Raw genomic sequence first — 25,370 nt, 5'->3', positions numbered from 1 at the left:
TCATTGGTACGCAGCAGCAGCAAGTAGGGGTGCTCAGGGCACTCGTGCCTAGTGCAGGCACCTGGCAGGGCACAGCTCTGGCCAGTGCTACACATGGTAGCGAGGAGTGCAGCCTGTATCACCAGCGCTCCCCACACGTGTAGCTCTTGCACTCGCCGGGCATGGGAGGGAAGCTCCCCCTTGTTGGGTGGGGAAGGTAGCTGGCTTCAGCATGCAGGGCTTCCCTCTTATGCCCAGCAAGTGTGCGGAGCACCAGCAATACAGACTGCCTCATGGGGGACTGCGCTCCTTGCTGCAATGTACAGCACTGGCCCAAGTTGCACCCAGTCAGGTGGCCAGGGTGCCCTAAGCATCCCTGCCTGCTGCTACACCATAGGAGGAGTGCGGGGGTCCCCACACCCTCCCTCACACCCCACATACACCCACACCCTGTTCCCACAACCCCCCAACATACCCTATGCTCCCACACACACACAGTTACACTCCCTCACACATACCCTCCTATACACCCTACCATACACACCCACACCAACCTGGTGGTACTTAAGTTTATATCATTTTAAATTGGTGGTGCACAATCTGTCAGAGTTTGGGAACCACTGGCCTAGATTGCAGTGTCTTGTGTAAAGTGTGACATGCCTTCATGAGAACTCCACTCTACCTGAAGAGAAGTGAACAGTACCCTGCTGTTTGGTGACCTTCATAAACTTCACTCAAATAATACATTATTTTTGGGAGGATCCTCTGTGCGAATAGCAACGTAACTGCTGTTATGATCATCTGAAGATTCATTCTATTCATTACAATGGATTTCTCCAGCTTCATTTCAGCATTCTGCTTTGGCAATTGAGCCTGCTGCAGCCTAGTGTGGCCTAATCAGGCCAAAAAACTTTAGGCAGATTATTTAGTATTGAAGAAGCATAAAAATGTGTATTGAAAAAGACAAGTTATGAGACCCAGAGTTTTAAGAATTACTGAAATTCTATCCTAGACAAATGAGAGTTCTGGCACTTCACTGAGATTGCCTTAAAGCCCTGTTTCTCTCCATAATTCTATCAACAAGTGTCAATGACGTATTCAGAAAGAACAGGAGGACCAACGATCTAAGCAGCTGTGTAAAAAGGCCAAAAGATAGAACTCAAAAACCCACACCTGCAATCAACTAAGTCATTCCTGCCCAGCAATAACATTTTTATAATACAACAAAATAAGTTAATGTAAGCAGAAAAGAAAACAGAGAACATCTCAGGGATCCAGAACCCCTTGGCTCTGAGATAAGATGTTTGGTCCTTCCACAGAAAGCACCTCCCAACTTCTGTTTGCAAAAAAGTCAATTTACCGTATGCTGAATAAAGATGGAGGAAAGAGGAGAGGACGTTAGTTAAACTAAACCTTGTCCAGCTAGAAGCATGCAATGTCCCTGCATGCTCTTGATAAGGGATGGCAGCATTAATTCAGGATGTAGAATGTTAACATACACTAGCAGCAGCGCAGACTTGCTATTCCCAAGACAGGAAAAAAAAAAAAAAAAAAAAAAAAAAAAAAAAAAAAAAAAAAAATCAGAAGAGCAAGAATATTTGAGCCATCATGATTTTAGTGAGCAAAAATGGGGCAGAGGCATTTTCCAGCCATAAGGGAGCAAAATCCCTATCTCTTTCAGATGAAACTCTGAGGGAAAGCTGTGGCTAATGCTGCTGCTGTATTCTATCGATGTTACCTGGAACCTGTAGGGACAAAAAAGACAAGTAAGGTAAATTACCTGGGAAGTAAACTGCTCTGAGAGTAGTTGGTGCTGTACAGTGGATGGGTCTCTCAGCTCCTCGCTGTACTTCTCTCCAGAAATAATAATGCTGAATTCAATCATCTGCTCAGGTGTAGGTTTCACCAGCTTTTCATCTTCCTTCTTTATCTCATTGTTGATCTGGGAAGAAAAAAAAATAGGACATAATGGTCCTTTTCCTCTTCCCACTTTGGTTATTTCTGCATGCAAACAAATCCTGGCTACTCTCTCGGAAACTTATTCTGCAGTAAATGTGCTTTTTGCACATGTCCCATGGAGGTTCTAGTTTTATGCTTTATTTTGGAGACTTGCCTCTACCCCTTGGTATTTAGTGAACAAGCTGTGGCTTCAGCTTCTATACCTAAAGGATGCTCGGAGATACATGAACCTGAAGAGTCACCTTCCTAGAGGGCCTTTGATTTAGCAGTGTGGTTTCTTGGGAAGTTCTGGTGTCAATGGCTGGTGCCTCCCATGGCTACACTGCATGGGAGTTTGTAAGCATTATTGCTGCTTCAGGCAGTAGCAATACCTCAAATCTAATAAGGGATGCCTCACAGATTCATAGATTGTTAGGAGCTGGAAGGGACCTTGCAGATCATTGGGTCCAGCCCCTCCCCTCTCCCCCCCCGCTCTAGGCAGGAAGGCAACTGGGGTTAGGTGACCCCAGCAAGGTGACTGTCTAGTCTCCTCTTGAAAGCCTCCAGGGTAGGTGACTGCACCACCACTGGAGGGAGTTTATTCCACAGTCTGGACACCCTGACTTGACTGTGAAGGAGTTTTTCCTCATCTTAAGCCTAAAGTGGCCTTCCAGGAGTTTGTATCCATTGGTCCTTGTCTTCCCTAGGGGTGTCCTAGTGAATAGTTGTTCACCAACTTCCTGATGCACTCCCCTGATATAGTGGTAAGCCTCTATCAAGTCCCCTCTCAACCTTCTCTTCTTTAGGTTAAAAAAGGCCCAGGTCCCTCAGCCTTTCTTCATATAGCTTGCCTTGCAAGTCCCTGATCATACGGGTAGCTCTTTCCTGGGCTCTCAAATTTTTCAACGTCTTTATCAAAGTGCAGCGCCCAGAACTGGATGCAGTACTCCAGCTGCAGTCTCACCAGTGTGGAGTACAGCAGGAGTATCACTTCCTTAGTTTTACAAGGGATACATCGTTTGATGCATGCCAGCGTGTTGTTTGCCCTGCTTACCACCACCTCACACTGATGGCTTATATTCATACAATGGTCAATCATTACCCCTAGGTCCCTTTTGGCCATGGTGCAAATCAAGCTGTCACCACCAAGTCTATATGTATGTTGAGGGTTGTTTGCCCCCCGATGGAGCAGCTCATACTTGGAGGTGTTAAACTTCATCTAGTTCCGATCTGCCCAACTCTTGAGCCTGTCCAGGTCTGCCTGTATCTGCAACCTGTCTTCTGACATGACCACACTGCCCCATAACTTGGTGTTGTCTGCGAACTTGGCCAGTGAGCTTTTCACTCCCCCATCCAAGTCATTGATAAAGATGTTGAAAAGCACCAGCCCAAGCACAGACCCCACTGGCCACTAAAGTTCAAAAAGGTTGAGAACCACTGCAGTGGGAACATGTCCCAGTATCATCCACCTCTTCCCTTTCATGCTCCACAGCCAGGTTCTGATTGGTTTGGTTCCCTTCTGCACACAAAAACAAGAGTGCCCTTTATTAAGTGATAATAATCACCACAAATGAATTGGATGGGTGGTTTGAGTTTTATTTTTATATCTCATATTTATGAAATGGAAATGATGTTTGGGAGGTTTGTAAAATGTGTTCAACTTCACAAAGAATACTATTGTTGTTTAAACTATTTTTGCCAAAGGAAATAAAAGAAAAATTCAGTAACAGAAACATTTTTAAGCTAATGAGAATCTGGTGCTATATATGGCATTAGAAATTGACAACGTAAAGTGTGTTACAGCTCTCAACACCTGTGCTACATATAAATCTACTTTGGTTAGTCTGTAACCAAGGTAGATATTAATGTGCCCTGTGTAAATCTACCCTGCCTTCTACTTGCCTTCAGACTAATAGCTAACTACATTTTTCTGCTCATTAGAAATAGAATCATTTCACCAGAAATTCAGCTGCCATCATATCAGTGAGTGACTTTTAAATCAATTGGAGCTGTATTCATCAATTGTCAGGCCACAGCTGGAGTACTGCGTCCAGTTCTGGGCGCCACACTTCAGAAGGGATGTGGACAGCATCAAGAGGGTCCAGAAGAGGGCCACTCGCATGATCTGGGGACAGCAGACCCTACAAGGAGAGGCTACGGGACCTGAACCTGTTCAGCCTCCACAACAGAAAGCTGAGAGGGAACTTGGTGGCTGTCTACAAACTTACCAGGGGGGACCAGCAGGGAATGGGAGAGACCCTGTTCACTGGAGAACCTCCCAGAGTAACAAGGAATAACGGCCATAAGTTGTTTGAGAGTAGCTTTAGGCTGGACTTTAGAAGACACTATTTCACAGTCAGGGCGGCTAGGATCTGGAACCAACTTCCAAGGGAAGTGGTGCTGGCTTCTACCTTGGGGGTCTTTAAGAGGAGGCTTGACAATTACCTAGCTGGGGTCATATGAGCCCGGTATTCTCTCCTGCCCAGGGCAGGGGGTCAGACTTCATGATCTACTTAGGTCCCTTCTAACCCTACATCTATGAATCCATGAATCTTTTAAGTTAAATTCTCTCTTCTTCCTGTTCCTTCTTGACTGGGTGATTCTGTCAGGGCCCATGGGTTATTAATATTAAGCCTAAAATGAGCTAGCACCTGAAAACAAGTTTGTAATTAGAGGGGAACTGTTACTACTTGATTGCTTGCAGTTCTGTGTAGTTCAAATCTCCAAACACCCAAAATAAGGGCAAAGTCCAAATGTGAATATGTAGGAGAATATATTGGCTTTTATACTTATAGCTCTCAATACAGTCTGGCAGCACTAAGTGGTGATAAGGTGTGAAGTCACTTTATAAAGAGGGAAAGCTAGCATTTACAGCTAGAAGTTGCTCTATGATTTACAGAGTGATCCCACTGTCTGCTGAGCTAAATATTGAAAAACACTCCAAGCATTTCTCCCACAAAAAGAATAATGTGGGACTGGACCCCACGCACTCTCCGGTCCTGATATAGAGTTAGAGCCATGGTAAATGCATAGGGCTCAGGTCAGCTTCATAATTAGTGCTTATATTTAGGAATTCACAGTTCATTTCATACTCCAATAGACCTAAAAATTCCAAGAGAATCTACAGAGTTTGGCCCAGCCCTGTATCACAACCATACTCAACTAGTGAGCTTTGTATTATTTTAACCGAATGCTATACATCAACCTCTGTTTGCATACAGCCTAGTGCAGCTTCACAGACATCACCATGAATTCGGCAAGTGTCTCAGGTTTAGAAGGAAACCTAAAACAGAGGATTTCATTTCACATTTTCAAACAGTTTTCCCTCAACAGTCATGCAGGGCAACATTTTCAAAAGTAGGCGCCTACAGATTAGCTATCATCTGTTTTTAGGTCCTTAAGTAAAGGTGATTCATTTTCTAGAAGAACTAACCACTTCCCTAGGAACTGCAAGAGTTCAAAACCTGTGAAAGCCAGTACAATTTCCACAAAGACAGACCCCTGGCACACATTAAAATTATGGTGAGATCAATGTATAATTCACACCATAAATAGTAATAGTGCTATGTGTTCAACCAATTTTTGGCACTATGAAGAGGCAAACCAGGCACAAAGATTGCAATTGTCAGCATCACTGTGAGGACTGGGTTAGCATCAGGACCAGGACAGGCCTAGTCCTAATGCCAAAAATGGGTTGCTGGGGGAGTAGATTGCAAGGTTCCAGCAGACAGGCTCCAACAGCTGCAAACCTGGAACTATCTAAACCTGGCAGCTTTTCCCACCTTGCCTTTTAGCACCCACTTGCCTCCCTCCCTTTCCCTCCCCTGCTATGGCAAGAGGCACAAAATTTGAGATGGGGCATAAAATTCCTGTGATCCTAGTCAAACCATTGTTTTAACATCTGCCAGGGACCTAACATTCGTCATGTTTTTGAGTGTTTTTCCCTAGATACCAAGATGACAGATGCCTGTAAGTACTGTGGATATACACAAAAAGCCCATCTAGACAGAGAATAAGGAACATAGGTCTAGAAGAAAACTTTTGGGCCAACAAATCCAGTCCCCTGCTACTGCAGACAGCACATCATATGATCTCTTTCAAGTTTCAAAGCACCAGAGTGACTTGGACACAGTCTTTTAATAGAAATGATGTTCTCAAATCACACTAATGCTTTTGAAAATCCCACCCAGTCTCCGGCATTAGCAAAACATCCCTTTGACTGCTAAATTAGTCCATTCCCCACTTAGCATGGTGAGGTAGCTGAAGATATCGTGAGTAGCAGAATCTCTCACTGGAGCAAATGAACTAAAATTTTTCTATAACTCATCCTTAAGGTTTAGACATGTCTCTCAGCAGGGCAGTAGTCTGTCAACTCATTCTCTTGGCTTTCTTAACACTTGTTTTTTATTTGAAATAGTAAAGCTGTGGTAGGATTAGAAGAGAGGTAGTTAAGGGGGAGCAGGGGCAGAGAGAGAATCTAGACAAAGAGGAAATGCAAATCAGCTAGAACAGTGATGTTCAAACTTCTGACCCCACAGTGGTTTGGGCTGGTTTGCAGATGAGGTCCCATGGGTGGGACAGTCTGTGGACTGGATCTAACAGTTTGAAGAAATGCTTCAATAGATGGACTGAAGCAGGTAGTCAAAAGTTCAGCTGAATAGGGACCTACATTTGGAGTTACCATTTGTTTGGCAGCCTAGATTACAGTGTATTGTGTAAAGTGTGGCATGCCCTCATGCGAACACCACTCTACCTGGAGAGAAGGGAACAGCACTCTGCTGTTTGGTGACCTTCATAAACTTCTCTCAAGTAACACATTCTTTTTGGAAGGATCCTCTGTGCTAATAGCAACGTAGCTGCTGTTATGATCATTTGACGATTCGTTCCATTCATTACAATGGATTCCCCCAGCTTCTTTTCAGCATTCTGCTTTGGCAGCTGAGCCTGCTGCAGCCTGTTGTGGCTAGGTCACAGAGGTGCCCTAATCATGCCAAAGATTAGAGAGTTCTATGGTGAAGTTTGGCAGATTATCCAATATTGAGGAAGCATTAAAATATGTATTTAAAAAGACCAATTAAATTTGGAATTACCACTGGTTACCACTGGTTGAGGTCTGTGCACAAGCACAATCCAGTGTACTGTTCTGGCCCCAGGTGCCAAATCCAACTGCAGAGCAGCCTTGGGTACGGGCATGATCTGGTGCCATGTCAATCCATCTGCAGAACTCCCCAGAGGTCTGGAAATTTGGCAATGGGGAGTGGTGGCAGCTGCAGCAGTTAATGCTGCCAACACTCCCCCACTGCCAAATTTCAGGACCTATGGCGAACCCCACAGGCTGGATTTGGCCCACAGGCCAGAGGTTGAGCACCACCGAGCTAAAAGACAGCAGCAAGGACAGATGATGAAAACTTAACCAGAAGGAGTACCACTTACACTATTGTCCAAGTCTTCAGTCTTAATGAAGGTACTGTCTGAAGGACTTTCGATGGAAACCTCATGAGGGGCAGGAACATTAGCAGCTGCATCTAGGGGAAGAGCAAGCAATATTTTTTTGAAATATTACATACAAATAAACATGCAGAGAGTAAAATATGCTGACAATACCTGTTCCGACAACCATCACAGGAAGTGACCGAATCATTCCTTACTTCCTTGTCCATCATTACACCATAATTTTGGTTCAGTGGTGCTTGAGAAACTGCAACTTACTAAGTAATCGGGTGAAACCCACAAAGAGTGATTTGGTTCAAGTGTAACAGAGAATATCAGTAGTTGAATAGGGAACTGAACCTGTATTGCCAAGGCTAGCACCACCTCAACACCTTTACCATTTAGCCATTCTTCCTCCTCCTAGAGGAATCATTTGATAGGGTGAAAGGAAAAGTCAGAACTACGCAATTACTGTTGCCCTAGGAGGAAATTATATTTTATAATATCAAATCAAAGATATTGAAAAGGGCCTGCAACCAATTTTAAATCAGTATCTTTTGATATTTATTCAAGCACATATTAAGCATTGATACTATTGCTTGTATTACAGCAGCATCTACAGGACCTTTGTATTGTAGTGTCAAGTATGAACTTGAAATAAATGGATCCAAGTCACCCTAAACATACCTCCATGCCATCAAGTTTCCTAAACAAGAATGTTGTAATAATTTAGGACACTAATCTTCACATCACTTGGATGTATAGATATGCATATGCAAATAGATGAAGACAAACCTCTCAAAGTGGTAGCATCATCAGCTGGAGAAGCTGTTGACGTTCCAGAGCTGAAGACAAAAACAAGATGAAATTAAGAGTCACATGGTGAGTGTTATTTTCTTAATCTGCTTATGGTGCCTTCACTGAATACAAAAGGTACATAAGCAGAATAAATCTCCCAGTGCATTATTTTGCTGCTAATGTACACCAAGTAGACTTTGCAACAAAACAGAATTGTCAGTAAACACTCGAGTATCAAATCTTTTGCATCTGCACAATACCTATCATACTGGTATTTAGACAGCTTTGCAACACAGCTTTGTGTTACATCATCAGCCAACATTGCTTTCCTCAAGGTCTCATTAGTTTTGAAAGAGGGTTTGGTCATAGATTAATTAACTATATTCATGAAGAGTCAAACTCTGGCCTCAGTTACATCAGCACAAAATCAGTATGATCAACGACAATGAAATTTTGCTCTTTGGGAAATTATGTTAAGATGCTGCCTCAGTGATATTTAACACCCAAGAAACATCCAGAAAAGACTACAACAAGAAACAGATGTTGCATTTGTTCAGGGACAAGTTTTACCTGTGCTTGTTCTGGAACAGAAAAGTCCCAGGATTGGCATTCATACACATCCCCCTTCTGATTAGGGTTTAGTTAGCAGTTGAATGCACTGTGGCTTTTCTACCATTGATTCAGTGATGCAATCCAATGACATTCATTCAGATGTACTTCACGATGTCCCAAGAAAAACTGGTAGCACTTCTTATCCCATGAACCTTTTTGGGTTTGTTCCAGGATAATGGATATGGACATCTGAACAACTGCACTTTCTCCTGGGATAAAAAAAGTTTTCTCCCACAACAAACACAATGTTTGTTTGTAGTTTAAGATAAACATGACAATGGGACAGCAAATTGAACAAGTAGGTTGTCAGCTCCTGGCAAAAGAGCTGGGAGTCCAAGAGAGGAGCTTTGGTGCTCAGGGCCCAGGAAAAGACTGGAAAGAGAACAATAGTGCAATCTTTGAAGGTTCTGTGTAGGCTGTCCTGGGGACAGAGGAACTGCTTAATATTAACATCTGAAATCAGGAAGAGAACCTCTGACTGGGTGGTGGCCTTTACCCCAATAAATGCTTTTATTGAAACAGCACTGTTTGCTGTTCAGGTTGCACTTGGTGCCCCCAGCAAGAGGTAAAGTCCCTCTCTCAGTAGAGGAATTGGATGTTAGCTCCTTGAGTCAAGACCATAGTGAATTCTGGAGGGTCAGAGACCAAAAGGCCAGGATCTCACAAGTGGCAGAGACCCTGCAGTCCCCAACAGTGTTAAAAGCCATGCTTGGACTGGCTTCAGGGGGACAGAGGGGTCACTCTCAGAGACCAGACAAGGCTGTTGTGTTTCTGAGTACGGGCTCCCCTCAAGTTCATAGGAGACTTTTTAATAGCCTCCTTTTATGATTAAGGCCTGTATTTCAAAATATCTAAAAAGGTCTGAATACTCAAAGTGCTCAGTGGAGTAATGGGAATGAACAACTCCTGAAAATTAAGCCTTAAAGTATACAAATGCTTTGGATGCAAGCTGCAAGACATCTGCAAGATGTAACCAACCTCCTTGAGACTATCCCATTGCCCTTAACTTCAGCTGACTTGATTTACAACGTCAATTGCCTGTAGTCATTTAGCATCTTTTCAGGAAATGCAAGAAGTTATAGCAGGCAGAGACCAAATGAAAACTTCAGCAACATTCTGTCATCTCACTGGGACAGTTTGCAGCCTCTGCTGTGAATGCTACCTCCTGAACTAAAAGTAACGTGGCCACAGTAGCGCAGCTCTGCATTATACCAATAAGCTCTGCTTTTCAGCAGAAAAACAAATATCAGAACTGGACTGAAAATAGAAGTCTCTATTTAGTCTTCTGTCCCAGGGTTGGGATTTTTGGGGGGAGAGGGGAGGAGGAGACAGAAGGGGGAGCCCACTACATTAAATTTGTCATTTTCATCTCAGTACCATATTTCATTTAACCGTGATGTCTCACACCAATTTGTTTGGTCTGAAACAAGGTTTGGTCAGTTTTAGGCAATACAGAACATCTAAAAATCACCATGAGCCAGATGAGATTAAATGAAAAAATTTCATTATGAAGAGAAACTAGCAAGTTTTACCAGGCCATGGTTGTAACCTGCAACCTGGCAAGCACCCTTAAGCTCCCACTTTAATTAATGAGAGTTGAGGGTATATTCTGTAACTTGCAGAATGAATCCATTAGTGAACATAGATGCTTGACTGATAGATAAGTTTTGCTGGATTTTTTCTGAGCGGTTGACAGAGGAAAACTACAGCAAATTGGCATGATTACAGTAAAAGCCCTGAATAGTAGTGTGACAATGCGGCAGGGTGTCCATGGTGGCTGCTGCACACAGGGCCATCAGCAACTTGCAGCTGCATTAGCAGCTGCTGCTACCACAATCATAATCTTGCGACTGTGGCAAAAACTGGGTTTTTTCTTCTACCCATGTTGGCACCTAGGACAGTTGTTTCTGTGGCCCGGCCCTAGTTACTTTACTGCTTCTGAAGATCAACTGAACATTGAAGTGGAAGTCACCAATATTGCGACTATTATTGTCTCAGTACTCCTCTCCTAATTAACCATATATTCTTCCTGCATTGATTGTAATAGATGAGCCACAGAAGAAACACTAAAGCAGAAAGACCTCATCATCTTGGAATCAAACCTTGTGGCAGATGTGATATCTTTTATTAGACCATGTAGATATTTGCGCACACAAAAAATTATTTGCAAACTTTTGGGTACAGGCAGCCTTCATTAAGCATAGGAGACTGCAAAGAATGTAAAAGTTCTCCTGGGTAGAAATGAAAATTCATATTTTCATTCATCATCTTTCATTCATCATCTTAGTGCACTTATAAGCTGTGAACAAAATCACCTGAGCCATTTTTACCCTGATCATGTATAATTGAGAAAATCCCCTTCAATCCAAAATACTTGTATTTCAAACTTGTGAATTTGGTGCTTTTTAGGCTAAGTACAGACAGTCAAAAAGCCCAAGGCTGAATTGACTCAGTTTTTGCAGGTTAGTGTAAACTTAGCAGATTGAACTGATAAGTAAGTGAACAGACATTCACTTTTGATTCTGGAGATGCAGCCACATGCCTGCAGTGGCCCAGGCCAGATGCCAGAGGGTGCTAGAGCATGCCTCCTTACTCATCTGGAGCAGACAGCTTGGGCCAAGGCTAGCCTGCCCATCCTGTGAAGGGGGAGTTTTCAGGGGAAGTTCAAAGCATCCTGGGATGCTGGGGGACTGTGAGTTAACTTGAATCTGGAGGGGATCTGGGACAGAAGTTCAATAAACTGACTGAACCTAAATCAGTTAATTCTGATACTACATCCCCCTTTGTTAACCCTTTTGTTGGAGAAGATAATGTTGAAAATATAAAATTGACATAAATAGATTATTAGAGTTTAAAAATCATGCATCTGGGCTCCATATCCATAGCTGGAGGAAGACCAAATTATCTAAAGGTCACTCCCTCTCTTCCTCTGTTTTCCTCCCTCCCATGATACAAAATGAATTGGCTGTTTACTCTGAATCCTTCGTTCAGCCCAGGACAAGTGATGTAATAATGTTAAATTAGAGGGAAGGGCCAAAATAATTGTTTTTCTGTCTGGTCAAAATGCTAAGGTTGGCACTGGGAATATCATGTTAATCAATACTTTTTTGCTTTGTTAAAATTAAATTACCTGCCTTAATAAATAAATTTATGAGCCTCAGAAACTCCCACACAGAGTGAAGAGGTGAGACACAGTGGTTCATTTTTGTAGCTATCACCTGCTTCTAAACTGCAGCAGGCACTGGAATTACTGCCGCTAGCTTCAGGCTCAGTAAAAGTCATCACTGCAATTCTCATTAGTGAATATTACTAAAATATGGTGAAGTTAATGCACAGCACAGACCTGTGAATACCAGTTCACAAAATAATTCCACAAAAAGATGAAGTAAAATATTCTGGGGGATGAACTGATCAGTTGCAGTTGTTAAACTGTTAATTTTAAACAGATCTTTAATAGAGGAAAGCATTGAAGGGATGCCTAAATTAGATACAATTCTTCTGATAGAGTAGAGGAGGAATTACTGTAAACAGCCGACAGGTGACAATGGTGGTTATATAACAACTAAATGTTCTTGTTACGGACACAGGCCAAAATTCATGTGTCATGATCCAGAGATTTTAAAGGATGTAAGGTCACATATGGAAGTTTTCACACTTTTTACTGGCATTTTTTGATTCTTGAAAAGCTAAACAGCAAGGGTCCAAAATCTGGAATGGGAGCATGATTCCAGTGAGATTTACCTGGAGTGATTAAAGACAAGGGGAAAATATGTAACAGGGAGTTTATCCAACAAAAGTGGTTTCTTTTTCTCTTCATGGAATGTCAGCAAACACATTGTAAATAATTTCACATTTACATTTTACGTTACTTTACATTTTAAATTGTGGCTATTTAGTTGCTTCCTATTCAACATCTGAAGTTGGAAGCATTTTTCTGTGTTATTAATTGGACAGAAGATACGTTAGGCTTCCTGTCTGTTCGTATAGGTCCTGATTTCCTGGTTTCGGTCGATATTGGCTAAGCCTATCATCAGATTTTTATGCAGTTCAGACAGCTATCACCACAATATCTCAGTGTCATATTTATGATTAATGTTCACAGACATTATTTTTTCAAAAGTATAGAAACCCACAAATTAAAAATGCACCCTCCCCAGTAAAACGTATATCCAAAAATACAGATAAAACAGAGACAAAAGATGTGCAAACCCTACTGAAGCAAGTCTGTGCCAGCACACCATTATAATATTCTGCTGATTTGCAAGGTCTTTCTACTCAAGAAGCTTAAAGCTCTTTCCCAATATTTGAAACCCTCACTCACTTCATCCCCAGTACTGAAATGAAACAGGGGGCAACTGATTCAATCATGGTTACAAGATAAGGCAGTGGCATAGCAAGGTTAAGACTCCAAGTTTTGTACATAAACACAATACACTAGATCAGTGGTGCTCCACCTATGCCCCATGAAGCCATGTCATTGGGTCTAGAAACTTGGCAGGGAGGAAGCATTGGCTCCCAAACAACAGGAATTTTCTGCTATTCCTCCCCAACTGCCAAATTTCTAGATTTGTGGGGAGCAGTGGTACCGGAAGTGGAGAGGGGAGGAGCAATCGGGGCAGCAGCAGCCCCAAGCATCACCTTTGGGGTGCAGGGGTAGGGACTGGAGAATGGGCATCACTTTTAGGGAAAGGGGTGGGGGGGCTGGAAAAGAGTCAGTGCTATTGAGGCAGCTGACTGCAATACCAGCATTGACATGGCAGCAGCCAGTGCTGCTTCATGTGTCATGGCTGTCCCAAGCATAGAGTTGCTTTGCTGCACCCCTGGGGAGACCCAGAGGCCAAATGACATGGCCCAAGACCCTGGATTGAACCAGAGTGTGGAGTCAGTCATCATCCAAATCCATTATGCGGGATCAGTCCACAAGCTCAGTCCCCAGCTGGATACAGCATGTGGGATTGGTCCACAACCAAATCTAGTATGTGCATCCGTCCACAGCCTGATTCAGCAGATAGGCCAGCTCCACACCACCTATCCGGCCCACACGAGTTGCGTGTCATTGTACTAGATCAACTGCTAGAGCCAAATTTGAACACTGTTTGTTTGTTTGTTTGTTTGTTTGTTTGTTTGAGAATTCAGAGAATTATACAATATGAGCTGAGATTTGATTTTCAAGAGTGGCAAACAATTCCAAACTATAAGCGTCTAAAACTAGGCTTCTAAATGCATACACAAGCATCTAAATAAAAGTGGTCTAATTTCTCAGAACTGTGGGCACTCTTCATACTGAGTATTAAAGTACATCTATACTACGATATTGTAGAAACATACCTAAACTAGCAGTATGATATAGGCAGTGAGGCCATTATCTCTTAATTGCATAATAGTCTTAAGTGCTTTCAAAACTTCACTGATCCCAGTGAAGCAAAATAAACTGGAAAATTCAGTATTTCCCTTTCCTTGGGCTTGTAAATATTTCCTCCTGAAAGGGAACAGCTCCTAAATAAAACCCTTTCAGAATTCCTCTGCATCTTTGGCTTTTTTAAGTAGACAAAGTAAAGTACTGAGCTAAGGCATCAGACTGCATCAGACACTGTGGCCACATCCAGCATTCCTGATGCAGCCAAAACTTCCCATGATTTCAAGGCAAAACATCAATAAAATAAAACTCCACAGTCTGGAATGGGAATTTTGCCTATACAGAGGCAGCAGGATTGTGTCTTAATTATTTGTTTTTCTTCAAGACAAAAGTTCCCCCCCTACCCCCAACCTGAATTATTTTAATCCCTCAATTCTCTAAATTTCTGCACTACCTGAGCATTATTTCAGTGTGAATGCAAGGCTCATTTTACTGGAATAAACCCTCATCCTGTTGCTACATCTCTGCCAGTAATACCAGATTGTGAGCTATTCCTGGAAGTTATGCAACAAGCCCAAGCCATCTTTCCCCACACTGAAAAACTAGCCAAGCACTTATCAACCAGCTGACACCAGATTCCTCCCCTTGTATACAAACACAAGTCTGGCATCAAGGGGAGATTACATGAGCGGTCTTAGAAGATTTAGTTCCAGCTTTATTTTACAACTTTGTTTTTAACGCTCAGTGCAAGCATACTTTATTCTTGTGTGTTCTTGTGGTCAAACTGATTTTAAAAAGATAATGATTAGTCCCAAGCTGAAGTTTGGATTGACTATGAATTGGTATCTCTCTGCAAAGGTAAATATGAAATTTAGGCAACAAATGCATTACAACTGTTTATTTGGTGGTGAAAATTTGGGTCAAATTTCACAAAGAAAACCTCCCACAAAATTATTTTAATTTCTTGTTGTTCAGACTATTATTAGGCAGAAGAATGGGAACTGAGCACAAGTCTCTGACATTCTGAGTTGCAAGATCACTGTAATATCTGGTTTCTCAACTTAAAATAAATGTCTCACTGGGTACATGTATGCTGATACTTATGGTTGACACTGAAGTTGCAATCAATCAGCCCAAGACACCGGAGCTGACCATATCGTTCCTCACAGACTATACCACAGCCATTCACATTCTTCTTCTTGCACATGAAGTAGAGCCTTTCTAGGAATCAGTCTGTAGCCTACTTCTCTCTTCTTCTGAGCTTTTCTCCACTTATGGGCAGTAGAGGTAATAAGTGGGTGGAAGTCAAAAATAGTCAATTATTGTAGGATTACTGCTGGTTGACTTTCTGTACTCAAGGCCCAAGGGCATTCCAAACATACTACAAAAAAGGATGAGAGTAAGGAGGCAAGCTGGAGGGGTTGAAGGCCAAGAGGGTCTAAGTTCAACAGAATTTCCAGAGTCTGGCTGGACAGCCACTGGGAATTAAGGTAACAGAAGTACAGTGCAGATGATCAGCAGGTTTGAACTGGAAGGCAGTCAGCAAGTCTTAAGTGGCAGCATAAGTAAAGGAAAGACTATCTAGTTATCAGAGAACTGTTTTAAGAAATGAGAGACCTGGGTTCAATTCCCTGCTCTGGTACACATTTTTTTGGCTGTGTCACTATGACTGTAATATTGTGAACTCAGATGTGCCTGCAGCTTGTGTAGACACACCCAAGTTACCTTTAAACTGGTGAGCACAGGTACTGCTAATGCAAGGTTGGGCAATTATTTTGGCTGAAGGGCTGCTTACTGAGTTTTGGCAAACCATCGAGGGCCACAAGGGTAGCCCGTCCCATGGCAGGTGCCCCACACCTTGGTCACCATCTTGGGACCAGAAGTCCCTCCTCCCAAGCCCTGACCTTTGCCATCAGAAGTCCCTCCTCTTGCCCCCTGGAAGTACTCCTTTCAGCAAGGGGGTTTGCCATCTCTGAACCAGAAAAATACCAAATTATATTCTAAAAATCAAACGTACTACCACATGCATTAATTTCATTTCACAAAGTATTTTTGTCCTGATTTACATGCATTTGTGTAGTGCACACAGAAGTGATAGTATAAAAGCTTAAAATGAAGTCTTTACTCTTGTATATTGTGAAAGGGTGTGGGGGAGGATGTGGGGTTTGTGGGGAAATGAATAGGCATGCGGGAGGGCTGTGTATGTGTGGGTATGGGGTTTGTGGGGGACTGTGAGTGTGTAGTAAGAAGGCGACAGGGGAGGATTTTGCATGAGTGGAGGGGGAGGGTTTGAACACAGCCCCACTACAGCAGGCAGAGCCCCACCAGTGCTCCTCCAAACCCAGGCTCCATGCGCCTGCCGCCCTGCCCTTGGCCCCCAACACCAGCGCGGGCCCCATGCTCCTGCTCAGCTGTTGCTGTGCTCCACACACCCACTTGCTGCCCCTTCTCCCTGGCTTGTGCAGCCATTTCCCCACTCCTGCTTCCCACCCCCCCCACCAGCCACTCTAGCATTATGTGGTTCCCAGCTGCAGTGCCAGGACCGCAGGAGGTGGCCCAGCCCAGTCCCGAGGACTGGGGTTATCACCCGCAGTTCTCCCCTGCCTCCCTCCCCACTTCTTATCTGAATTTCACTCCTGCTGAGGGAGGCAGGAACTGCCCCAGGGTTCCAAGTCTCTTGCTAGGCAGAGGCTTCCGGCTGAAGGTAGACCGAGTCCAGGCCAACCTTCTTGTTCCAGCTACTTAGTCTTGGCACCCCTGCGTCCTACTGCCCTTGGCTCCTGTCATGTTTGACAGGCAGCCAGGGGCAGATAAATATTAATTTTCTTAGTATTAATTTTCACAGACCATATTTTGTCCACCCCTGTGCTAATGGTATTGACATGGTAGCACTAGTAATAAGGTAGGGTTACCTAGTTTAGAGCTAACTCACAAACTTCAGGTCATACCTGTGCATTACAATGCAGGCAAACCCTTCATCTCAAGATTTTCATCTGCAAAATGGAGATGATAATGTTCTCTGAATTCATAAGTCCAATAGATAGATGGTCTACAATCAATCAGATGAAATTCAACAAGAACAACTGCGAAGTCCTGCACTTGGGACAAAACATTGCATGCAGATATACAGACTGGGGAATGACTGGCTAGGCTGCAGTACTGCAGAGAAGGACTTGGGGGTTACAATAGATCGTAAGTGGGAAATAAGCCAACAGCATACTGGGTTGTATTAACAGGAGTGACACTTGCATATCAAGGAAAGTGACTTTTTCCACATCACTTGGCACTGGGGAGGCCTCACCTGGAGAACTGTGTCCAATTTAGGGTCCCACATTTCAAGAAGGATATGAACAGACTGGAAGAATCCAGCAAAGAGCAACAACAATGATTAGGGGCCCAGGAAGAAAGACACATGAGGAAAGGCTGAAAGAACTAGGGTTATGTAGTCTGGAGAAGAGAAGACTGAGGGAGGATTTGATAACTATCTTTATAATCTTCCCTGAAGGGAGATTATAAAGAGGATGGAGACAGATTTTTCTCTTTGGCTATAGGGGATAGGAGCAGGAGCAATGACCTCAAACTGAAATAGAAGAAATTTAGGTTGGAGATTAGGAAGAACTTTCTGACTGTGAGGATGGTCAAGCATTGGAACAGGCTACCTAGTGAAATTGTAGCGAAATGTCCAGCCCAGGGCATTTTCAAGAGCAGGTTAGACAGACACTTGGCTCGGATAGTTTAGTCAGGGATGATCGTGACTTGAGCCGGGAGCTGAGCTAAATGATTTTGTGATGTCCCATCCAGCTCTACTTTTCTATGATTGTGTAAATATTTGGATAATGTAATAGAAGACTTATTAACTGTAAAGACAAAAGGAGCTTGTAGTAAAATAGAACTGGACTATGGGCAGCATAGCCTAGTGAATAGAGTAGACTAGACTGGATTGCACTAGATTGGAGTGAAATTTAGAATGGCTAGTTTGTGTTTCTGTCTCTTCCATGGGCCTGTTGTGTGAGCATGGACATGTCAATTCACACCTGTATGCCTCAATTTCCCCTTCTGTAAAATGGGGATAAAGGGACTGAATTCTCTGGCAAAATTAATCAAGATTTCTGGACAAAAAGTGCTATGTATGAGCTAGGGATTGTATTCAGATCAGGACCTGAACCCACATTGCAGACGAGTGTCCTAGCCACTAGACTATAGAGTCAGTTTTCTTTCAGTTGCAGCTGTTCCACTTCCTACAAATAATTAACTACTCACTAGCAAATACAGAGAGCCTGATTCTATAGCCCAGCTAAGACATTCACCTGGGAGCACTGGGTTCTAGCCTTCATCTCCCACAACCCAGTGAATGAACTGTTCATTTGCTACACAATCTGCCTGCTTCTTGTTTGACCCAACGAATAGTCTCAGCTCCGGTTGAGAACCACTGGTGTAAAAACACATTAACCAAAACATTGCACATTTAATTCTCCATGTGTCTTCACATACAAGTGCTGTGCAGCTGACCTGTGACTATATAGTCATTATTTTTATTCCTATCATATTCCTCTGCAGCATTATAGAGCAATTAGAATAAAGAGATATTTCACATTTTTGAAACGTGAACCTTCCCATCAAGATTTGTTTTTCCAAAAGCTTTCAAGCTTAGACAAATTTTACTGTGTGAAGCTGAGCTCACTCATACTGGTGAAAATTAACACCACGAATGACAAACAAAGCCACATTAACATATAACCCACATCAATGAACTTTCAACAACCTGTGGAGAAAGCTGGATGGTGATGCAAACCAGATTTACATCTCCCAAAACACCTTGGAAGTCACTGGTGTAGTACTCATCAGAGTAAAGCTTAGCTCTATAAGGGAAGAACTTTCCCTTGAATTCAGAGATTCTTGTTAGTACCAGTTCTGCCATACTCTTCACCTCTGTGTTACTACCTTTAAAATGTGATCGTCCAGTCATGCCATGATAATGACAACAACTATCTTTGGGTTTTTTCATTTTGCTTTGTTTCTTTTAGTGACTCAAAACCTCCAGAAGTTGCTACTTACCTTTACTACAGAAAGTGCCCTTAGCTTTATATGACGTTTTAAGCATAAAAACAAAGTGAAAGAACTCAATAAAAAATTAACAGGATCCATGCAGCTGATTGTCCTGTAATAGCTGTTTACAGCATACTCACCAAGCCATTTTTAATATATATCTAAGTATATTAACATAACATCAGTGGATGCATTCTCCTCTCTTTGGATTGCAGGGCCAACCACAGCTACCTCTGCAACTTTATGAAGATCTTACCAGGTATGAACTGGGTGTCTCACAGGTCAGCATACCACGACTACAAACATAGGCCATTGCAGACAGGGCAGATCCCCACTAATCTCTTCACCTCTTCCATATATAGCCTGTATTTTGCCTGGCCAGGCACAATGAGGTGGTGTGCTCAGGCAGGCGAAATAGAGGCCACTTAGGCAGGCTGAGATGTTCTCAGCATCATAAACATTCAGGTGAAATCTGCCTACAATTTGCACAAAGGCTGTCTACATTGCACTGGGGTGAGTTTAATCTGTTACTGCTAAAAATAATCTAATAAACTACCAAAGCATATATTAATTTAAGATGCAGCAAAACCTGGAAAAGAGACTAGCCACGTGCTGTAAAAAATAAAAATGACTTACCCACAGGACAAATCATTGCACAAACTAGCAGAGAAACAGAACAAGAGAAAGATTTACAAAACATCACAACTCAGTTCCTACTTACTAACGGATCCTATAAAGTCCAACGCATCATACATACTCACCCACTCAGTGCTTCTTTTGTAGAAGATAATTTCTAGAAAAAATGCAAACAAATATTCCAAGTAAGTTTAAGTGGGAAACAAACTATAGTTTAACTGCTAAAATAATAGCTAAAATGTTCCTCCAAAACTCTTTCAATATTGTTTATGTAAAAGGAGAGTTCCTATATTTATTATTAAAGTAACTGACGGAAATAAACTGTGGTCAAAGTTTTAAAGAGTGGTGACTAATTTGAGCTGCCCAGCTTGAGACACTGTAAAAGGAGGAACGGTTTTCACAGGACAGGTACTCGGCTTTTTTTTAAATCAGGCCCTTTTAATGTTGCTCAAGTCAGGCACCCAAAATCAGCAATCATTTTTGAAAGTGTAGGACTTTGTCTTTTCAGTAACCTTGTAGAGATTCAAAGACAACTACAAAATGGATCAAAGTGAATCCAGAAAACACACATCAGATTTACTGTCATCCAGTCTCCAAAATTTAAGCTGTACACCAAATGATGGTTATAACTAGGTTTTCTTTTTCACTTAGATATGTCTGTCAGTAACTTCTGCTGTAGTTTCTGAATTTTAAAACAGATGTGCCTTAAATACAACTAAATGATAAATTTACTTGGTACTGATTATTGAAATTCTGAGTTAGTTTAGATGTGTAAATGATGGGGGGGGGGAACTCTTCTATTTGACTCCTGGTAGAGGTGAAGGTATTTGCACACCACAGGCAACTCCATTTGTGATTTTCTCTGTTTCTGAATACTAGAACATTAGTATCTACAGCGTAGCCACAGAAGTTTCTGAGGCGTTTGTAGAACTGAGGCAAGAGCTGAGCTGCTAGAATAGAGACACTTTCCCGTGACTGTATGGTAAGTCAAACTCGCCTTGCTGAAGCTTGAACAAGTATTACCAGACAGCAGCCTCTGAGTGATACCATATGCTAGAGGAATTATGCAGTATGCTACATAGGCCAGCAAAATATAATTATCTATATTAGAGCACCATTGAGAAATAATGGAGTTGCTTCTTTCAGAAGCAGTGCAATTACACCTTTAAAAGCTATGATATTCAAATAAATATGCCTTAAGAGATTAAATTACAATGTTTTCAATGCAGCACACCAACAACTTCTTCCCTAAATCCATACAGAAAACAATGTTTAAGATTTCTGAAGCAGGAATAGAAATACATCACATGAGACACATGACAAAAAGCTATAAAGGTATCACCTGGGTAGTAAACACAGCAAGAGCTATACCAAGAGCAGCATCAATTTTGTTACCAGAGATCTTTCAGAGGGGCTGAAATGTTTGTTCTTCTAGTACAAAGGCCCACATTTTTAAAGGAATTTAGCTACTTCACTAAAAACACCTTTGAAAAAAAATCTAACCTAAACAGTATTCTATCAAAAGAGACCACTGGAAATGAATGTAATCACCACTGAAGAGAGATGATCAAAACAGAAGGCTGGCAATTGCCTGAGAAGAGCTGGATAAATTAGACTTTATCCAATTCACTTTTGTATTTAAGTGCCAGTCACTCTTCATTACATAACTCCAGCTAACTGAGTGCACTTATAATTACTTTAGTGTCACATGAGGATGGAAGCAAGACCTGTTTTAAGTGATTATCTGACACCCGTTAGCAAAAATGAGTAGCATAGCAGAAGTGAATTTTAACTCAAGGTTCAACAACTTATGTGGGAAACTTTTTAAGGCAAGTTTTCTTTCCCCCTCAGAGCAGGTAACATTGTAACTATAGAGTGTACTGGGCTGTGTATAAGGCTAACCATAGCTGAGTTGTGAGAACCTGGACATTTTACATTAATTTTTAGTACTGAAACATGTTGCCAAAGAAGGCCAACTACCACCTTGGCCTTTTGGCTAATTGGCGTAGCTCTCTCTCTCTCTTTTAGGACAGGAAGACTATCTACTTTTGTGTTTGGAAAGTATCCACTGTGAACATGGCTGAAAACAGACAAAAATAACAATGACCATGTGCTATTGGTTTCTATGGAATATTAACAAATGGCAGCAACAGAGCAGTTGCAAAGGAAGGCTGGCAAAGGAAGTGCATACGGTAAACCTGTTCAAATAATACAGAAACAAAATACTTTGCTCCTTCCACATAAACGACTGAGGTTTTCTATCAGTGAATATAATTCACCGAAGCTACAACATGACAGTGTACAGCCTAGCTAACACTCTCATTCTATGCTGATTAGCATGTAGGAAACTATAATATTTTCTAGATGTTAGATTTGTATGATCTTCCAAAATAACTCATTAAAAATGCTTAGCATACCAAATCCTTTGTTAGTCTCTCTCACAACCACTGTTTATTTTTGTATTTACATATTTTTAGCATACTTAAACTATTTTTGGAACCCTTTGTCATTAACTATGTATATAAGCATATTATAATAATATAACATTTCATTATGATGTATGCAAAACACTTTAAAATGGCAAAATTTGCTATTCTGCAGCTGTTAAATGTATTGTGGGCACCTTGCACAAAGAAAGCTGAGTGTCTGAAAGTACTATACTGCTGATTCAGCATATTATAGGTGTTTCAGAATAGTCAGGTCTTTTAAAAGATTTCAAGTTTAGCACAATTAAGCACATCATGAGGAACATTAGAGAAGGGCAGCTTGTTGTTTAAAACCATCATACTGTGCAAGATTATTCAGGATGTTTCTGTGATCTCCAGCATGCCCTTCATTCGTACGTAGGTTCAGAAGATCTAAGGCAGAAACAGCTTTCTTACTCTGAGCCTGTGCTGAGAGGGAAGCAGAGTCACAACTCCTTACCTTTTCCTTCTTGCATTGGCAATGTGTAGGGGGTGCATGTAGGTGCACATGCACCCCCAGAGATTCGTGTGCACCCCTTGAGATTGGTCACCACTGCCGCCGCTCACCATCCCACCCCTTGCCACTGCCATCTGCAGGCAGTCACCAATTGCTGCTGGCTGCCGCCACCAGTAGCATCTGAGGGTGGTTGCCAGTCACCACCCCACCCTCACCACCAATACAGCCGTGGCTGCCTACAGGAGCTCCCTGCTTGCTGTCACCATGCCCCCCGAGCCTTGGCAGGCACATGATGCTCCTGCCTTCTCGCTTTCTTAGGAACAACTTGCAACCCTTAGGGGTATTCACTAAAGAAGCAATCCAGGAGAATCAAAGTAGAAACACCTTACAACTAGAGGTGCACCGATATCTCAGTCCCACATCAGATCAGCACCAATATAAGGAAAATTGACATTATCAGCAATTGGCTTTTTTTGGCTGATGTGGCCAATACTGTAAACAATAAATGCCCCCATGCATGCACACAGCTGTAGCCTCAGCACAGCACACAGGCAGCCAGGAGCATAGCCTGGCACCATGGAGAACAGCCGGGCCCAGCTGGTAAGTCTGTTGTGGGGGAAGGGGCAGGGGGAAAGAACAGGCACGGGAGGGGAGCCAGATCAAGACCCATGGGCAGCACCATGACAAATGATAAGGCTCTGTGGGCCAAATCTGGCCTGCCAGCCATATTTCTGACACCCTTGTTTAAACAATTGCTGAAGATTATACCCTGCATCCTTACTAATGCCACCATAATATTAGCTTCAATGGGGGTATTGTATGAGTAAAGATGGTAAAAAAATGGTTTCCTTAATTTAAGATTCCCATGTACTTTGGATATTATCATGAGAACAACAGACCCATAAAAATTTGAGTGCATTCCCTTTAATGGATTTAAAAATGGAGGAGTCCTACTAATCAAATGTATTAATAAAAGTTCCTGAAAAAAAATTGCCACTGTATTGCCTGTATGGAGATTGCTGATATCTTGCTACTGTAAGCTCATAAAAAAATCTGAGATTTTTTTTTATTGATGACCTTTGAATGTTATATGACTGTACCTTCAAATTCCTATAGCCTACAAATTGTCTGAGTCCAGCTTCATGCAGCACTTTTGAAGGTCCATGTATTATGTGCAGACAGTAAAATCTGTTCTAAAAGTCCAAGAAGGGTTGGTGGTTTAACAGGGATCACTGTCTAATCAAGGGAGGGAAGAAATGTATTCGTCTTCTGTGGGATAGCTTTCAGTGATCTTTTAAAGCAGGGGCCAATAATATAGTCTATTCATACAGGTTTTACCGTGTATAAAATGACGAGCATCTTAAAATTCCAGGGGCTAACCTTGCAGCACTAGATTAGTTTGACTTCAACAGGTCAGTTGAAAGTCAGTTAATAAAAATCAACCAAATTAACTAGCATTGTAAAAAGGAACGAGCACAGGACTGGGAACAAAGCTGGTCAGAAATTTTCCACCAGTGTCACTTCTCCGATGGAAAAAAAAAAAAAAAAAATCAAACATTTCAGGCAAAATTGAAATTTCCCATGCAGACCTGACCACCATCTTCTCTTGTGGACTGAAGGGCTGAATCATTCATAATTCTTTGCAGGATCCCAGTGTATCATTGAAAGTTACATGGCTTCAAGTGTGTCAAGAAAAAGCGAGAGGCCCGCCAAGGAATCTATCCTGTCAGAAAGAAGGGAGCCAGCACTATTGCTCCTGTAAGGCAATGCATTACAGAAGGAAATGCTATTTAATGCTAAACTGACTCAAAAGGACTCAGGCCAGTCCAACAAACTAACATGTAACATTTCTATTTTGTAATGTCAAAAAGGAAACATTTAAATAAATGACATTATTTGCACTATTTAGTTTTGCCAGCAATTTCAATAGTCCAACTTTTTGTTTTCAATTTGGGATGAAAATAAGTATTGAAATATCCTCATTGCCCACAAGACACAAATCCTACATTTCACCAGGCTCTGATTCATAGCAAGGACCTCCAGAATTCTAATTTTTTGGCCTTCGACTAAGCCATTTCATAGCCTTTGGCAACTCACTTCATCTCTCTAAATTCCCTGTTTTCAAAACGGTGTAAAGGCCCACACCTCTCTCACAAGAATTTTGTGAGGATTAATTAACATCTTTCCAGCCTTTGAATGCACAAAGTGCTACATAAGCACTACTAGGAAGCATTAGCAATATAGAATTAAAATAGGGATGACTCTCACTCAGTGAGACCATCTATGTACACAGCTAATTTAATCTGAAGAAAAGATGCCTACAGTACATTCCTATCCCATTCACTGGAGGTGGGTTTTGGCTCCCTTGCTCCACCATCTCTCCCCCTTATCAGCTGCAGTTATTTTTACAGTGTAATATATTGCAAGTAAAAGAAAAAAAAAAAGTTAAACATGAAGATTATAGCAATAATCAAGCATTGACCCCATTTGCTCAAACAGAAGAGACAATAACCAGATAGACCAAGGTCTATCAGCATCCAACTCTGTAGGAAATCAATTGCGTAGGACAGACCCACCTGCTCCTTACAGATGATCCCTATTTAGCAGTATAGTAAAGACAGTGGAGGAAGACATGTTCCCTGTCAAAAAATGA

General features: G+C 41.9%; 1 protein-coding gene across 2 annotated transcripts in view; it reads right to left on the bottom strand.

The window, feature by feature from the left end:
* The window catches only part of IMPG2 (interphotoreceptor matrix proteoglycan 2), a 90,659-nt gene that overhangs the window by 31,236 nt on the left and 34,053 nt on the right, over positions 1-25,370 (bottom strand). For both annotated transcript variants that reach the window (XM_019523724.1, XM_019523723.1), the window contains 5 exons: positions 19,921-19,952; positions 19,796-19,819; positions 8,143-8,192; positions 7,351-7,442; positions 1,760-1,921 (listed from right to left, as the gene is read on the bottom strand). In XM_019523724.1, coding sequence (XP_019379269.1) covers positions 1,760-1,921; positions 7,351-7,442; positions 8,143-8,192; positions 19,796-19,819; positions 19,921-19,952 — 360 coding nt within the window. The remainder of the gene's footprint in view (positions 1-1,759; positions 1,922-7,350; positions 7,443-8,142; positions 8,193-19,795; positions 19,820-19,920; positions 19,953-25,370) is intronic.

This window comes from Gavialis gangeticus, unplaced genomic scaffold (genome assembly GCF_001723915.1).
Source record: "Gavialis gangeticus isolate Ggan-Ray unplaced genomic scaffold, GavGan_comp1, whole genome shotgun sequence".
In the NCBI taxonomy this organism is placed as follows: domain Eukaryota; kingdom Metazoa; phylum Chordata; order Crocodylia; family Gavialidae; genus Gavialis; species Gavialis gangeticus.
The sequence above is the reverse complement of the archived record's forward strand: the minus strand, read 5'-3'. Positions and strand labels throughout refer to the sequence as shown.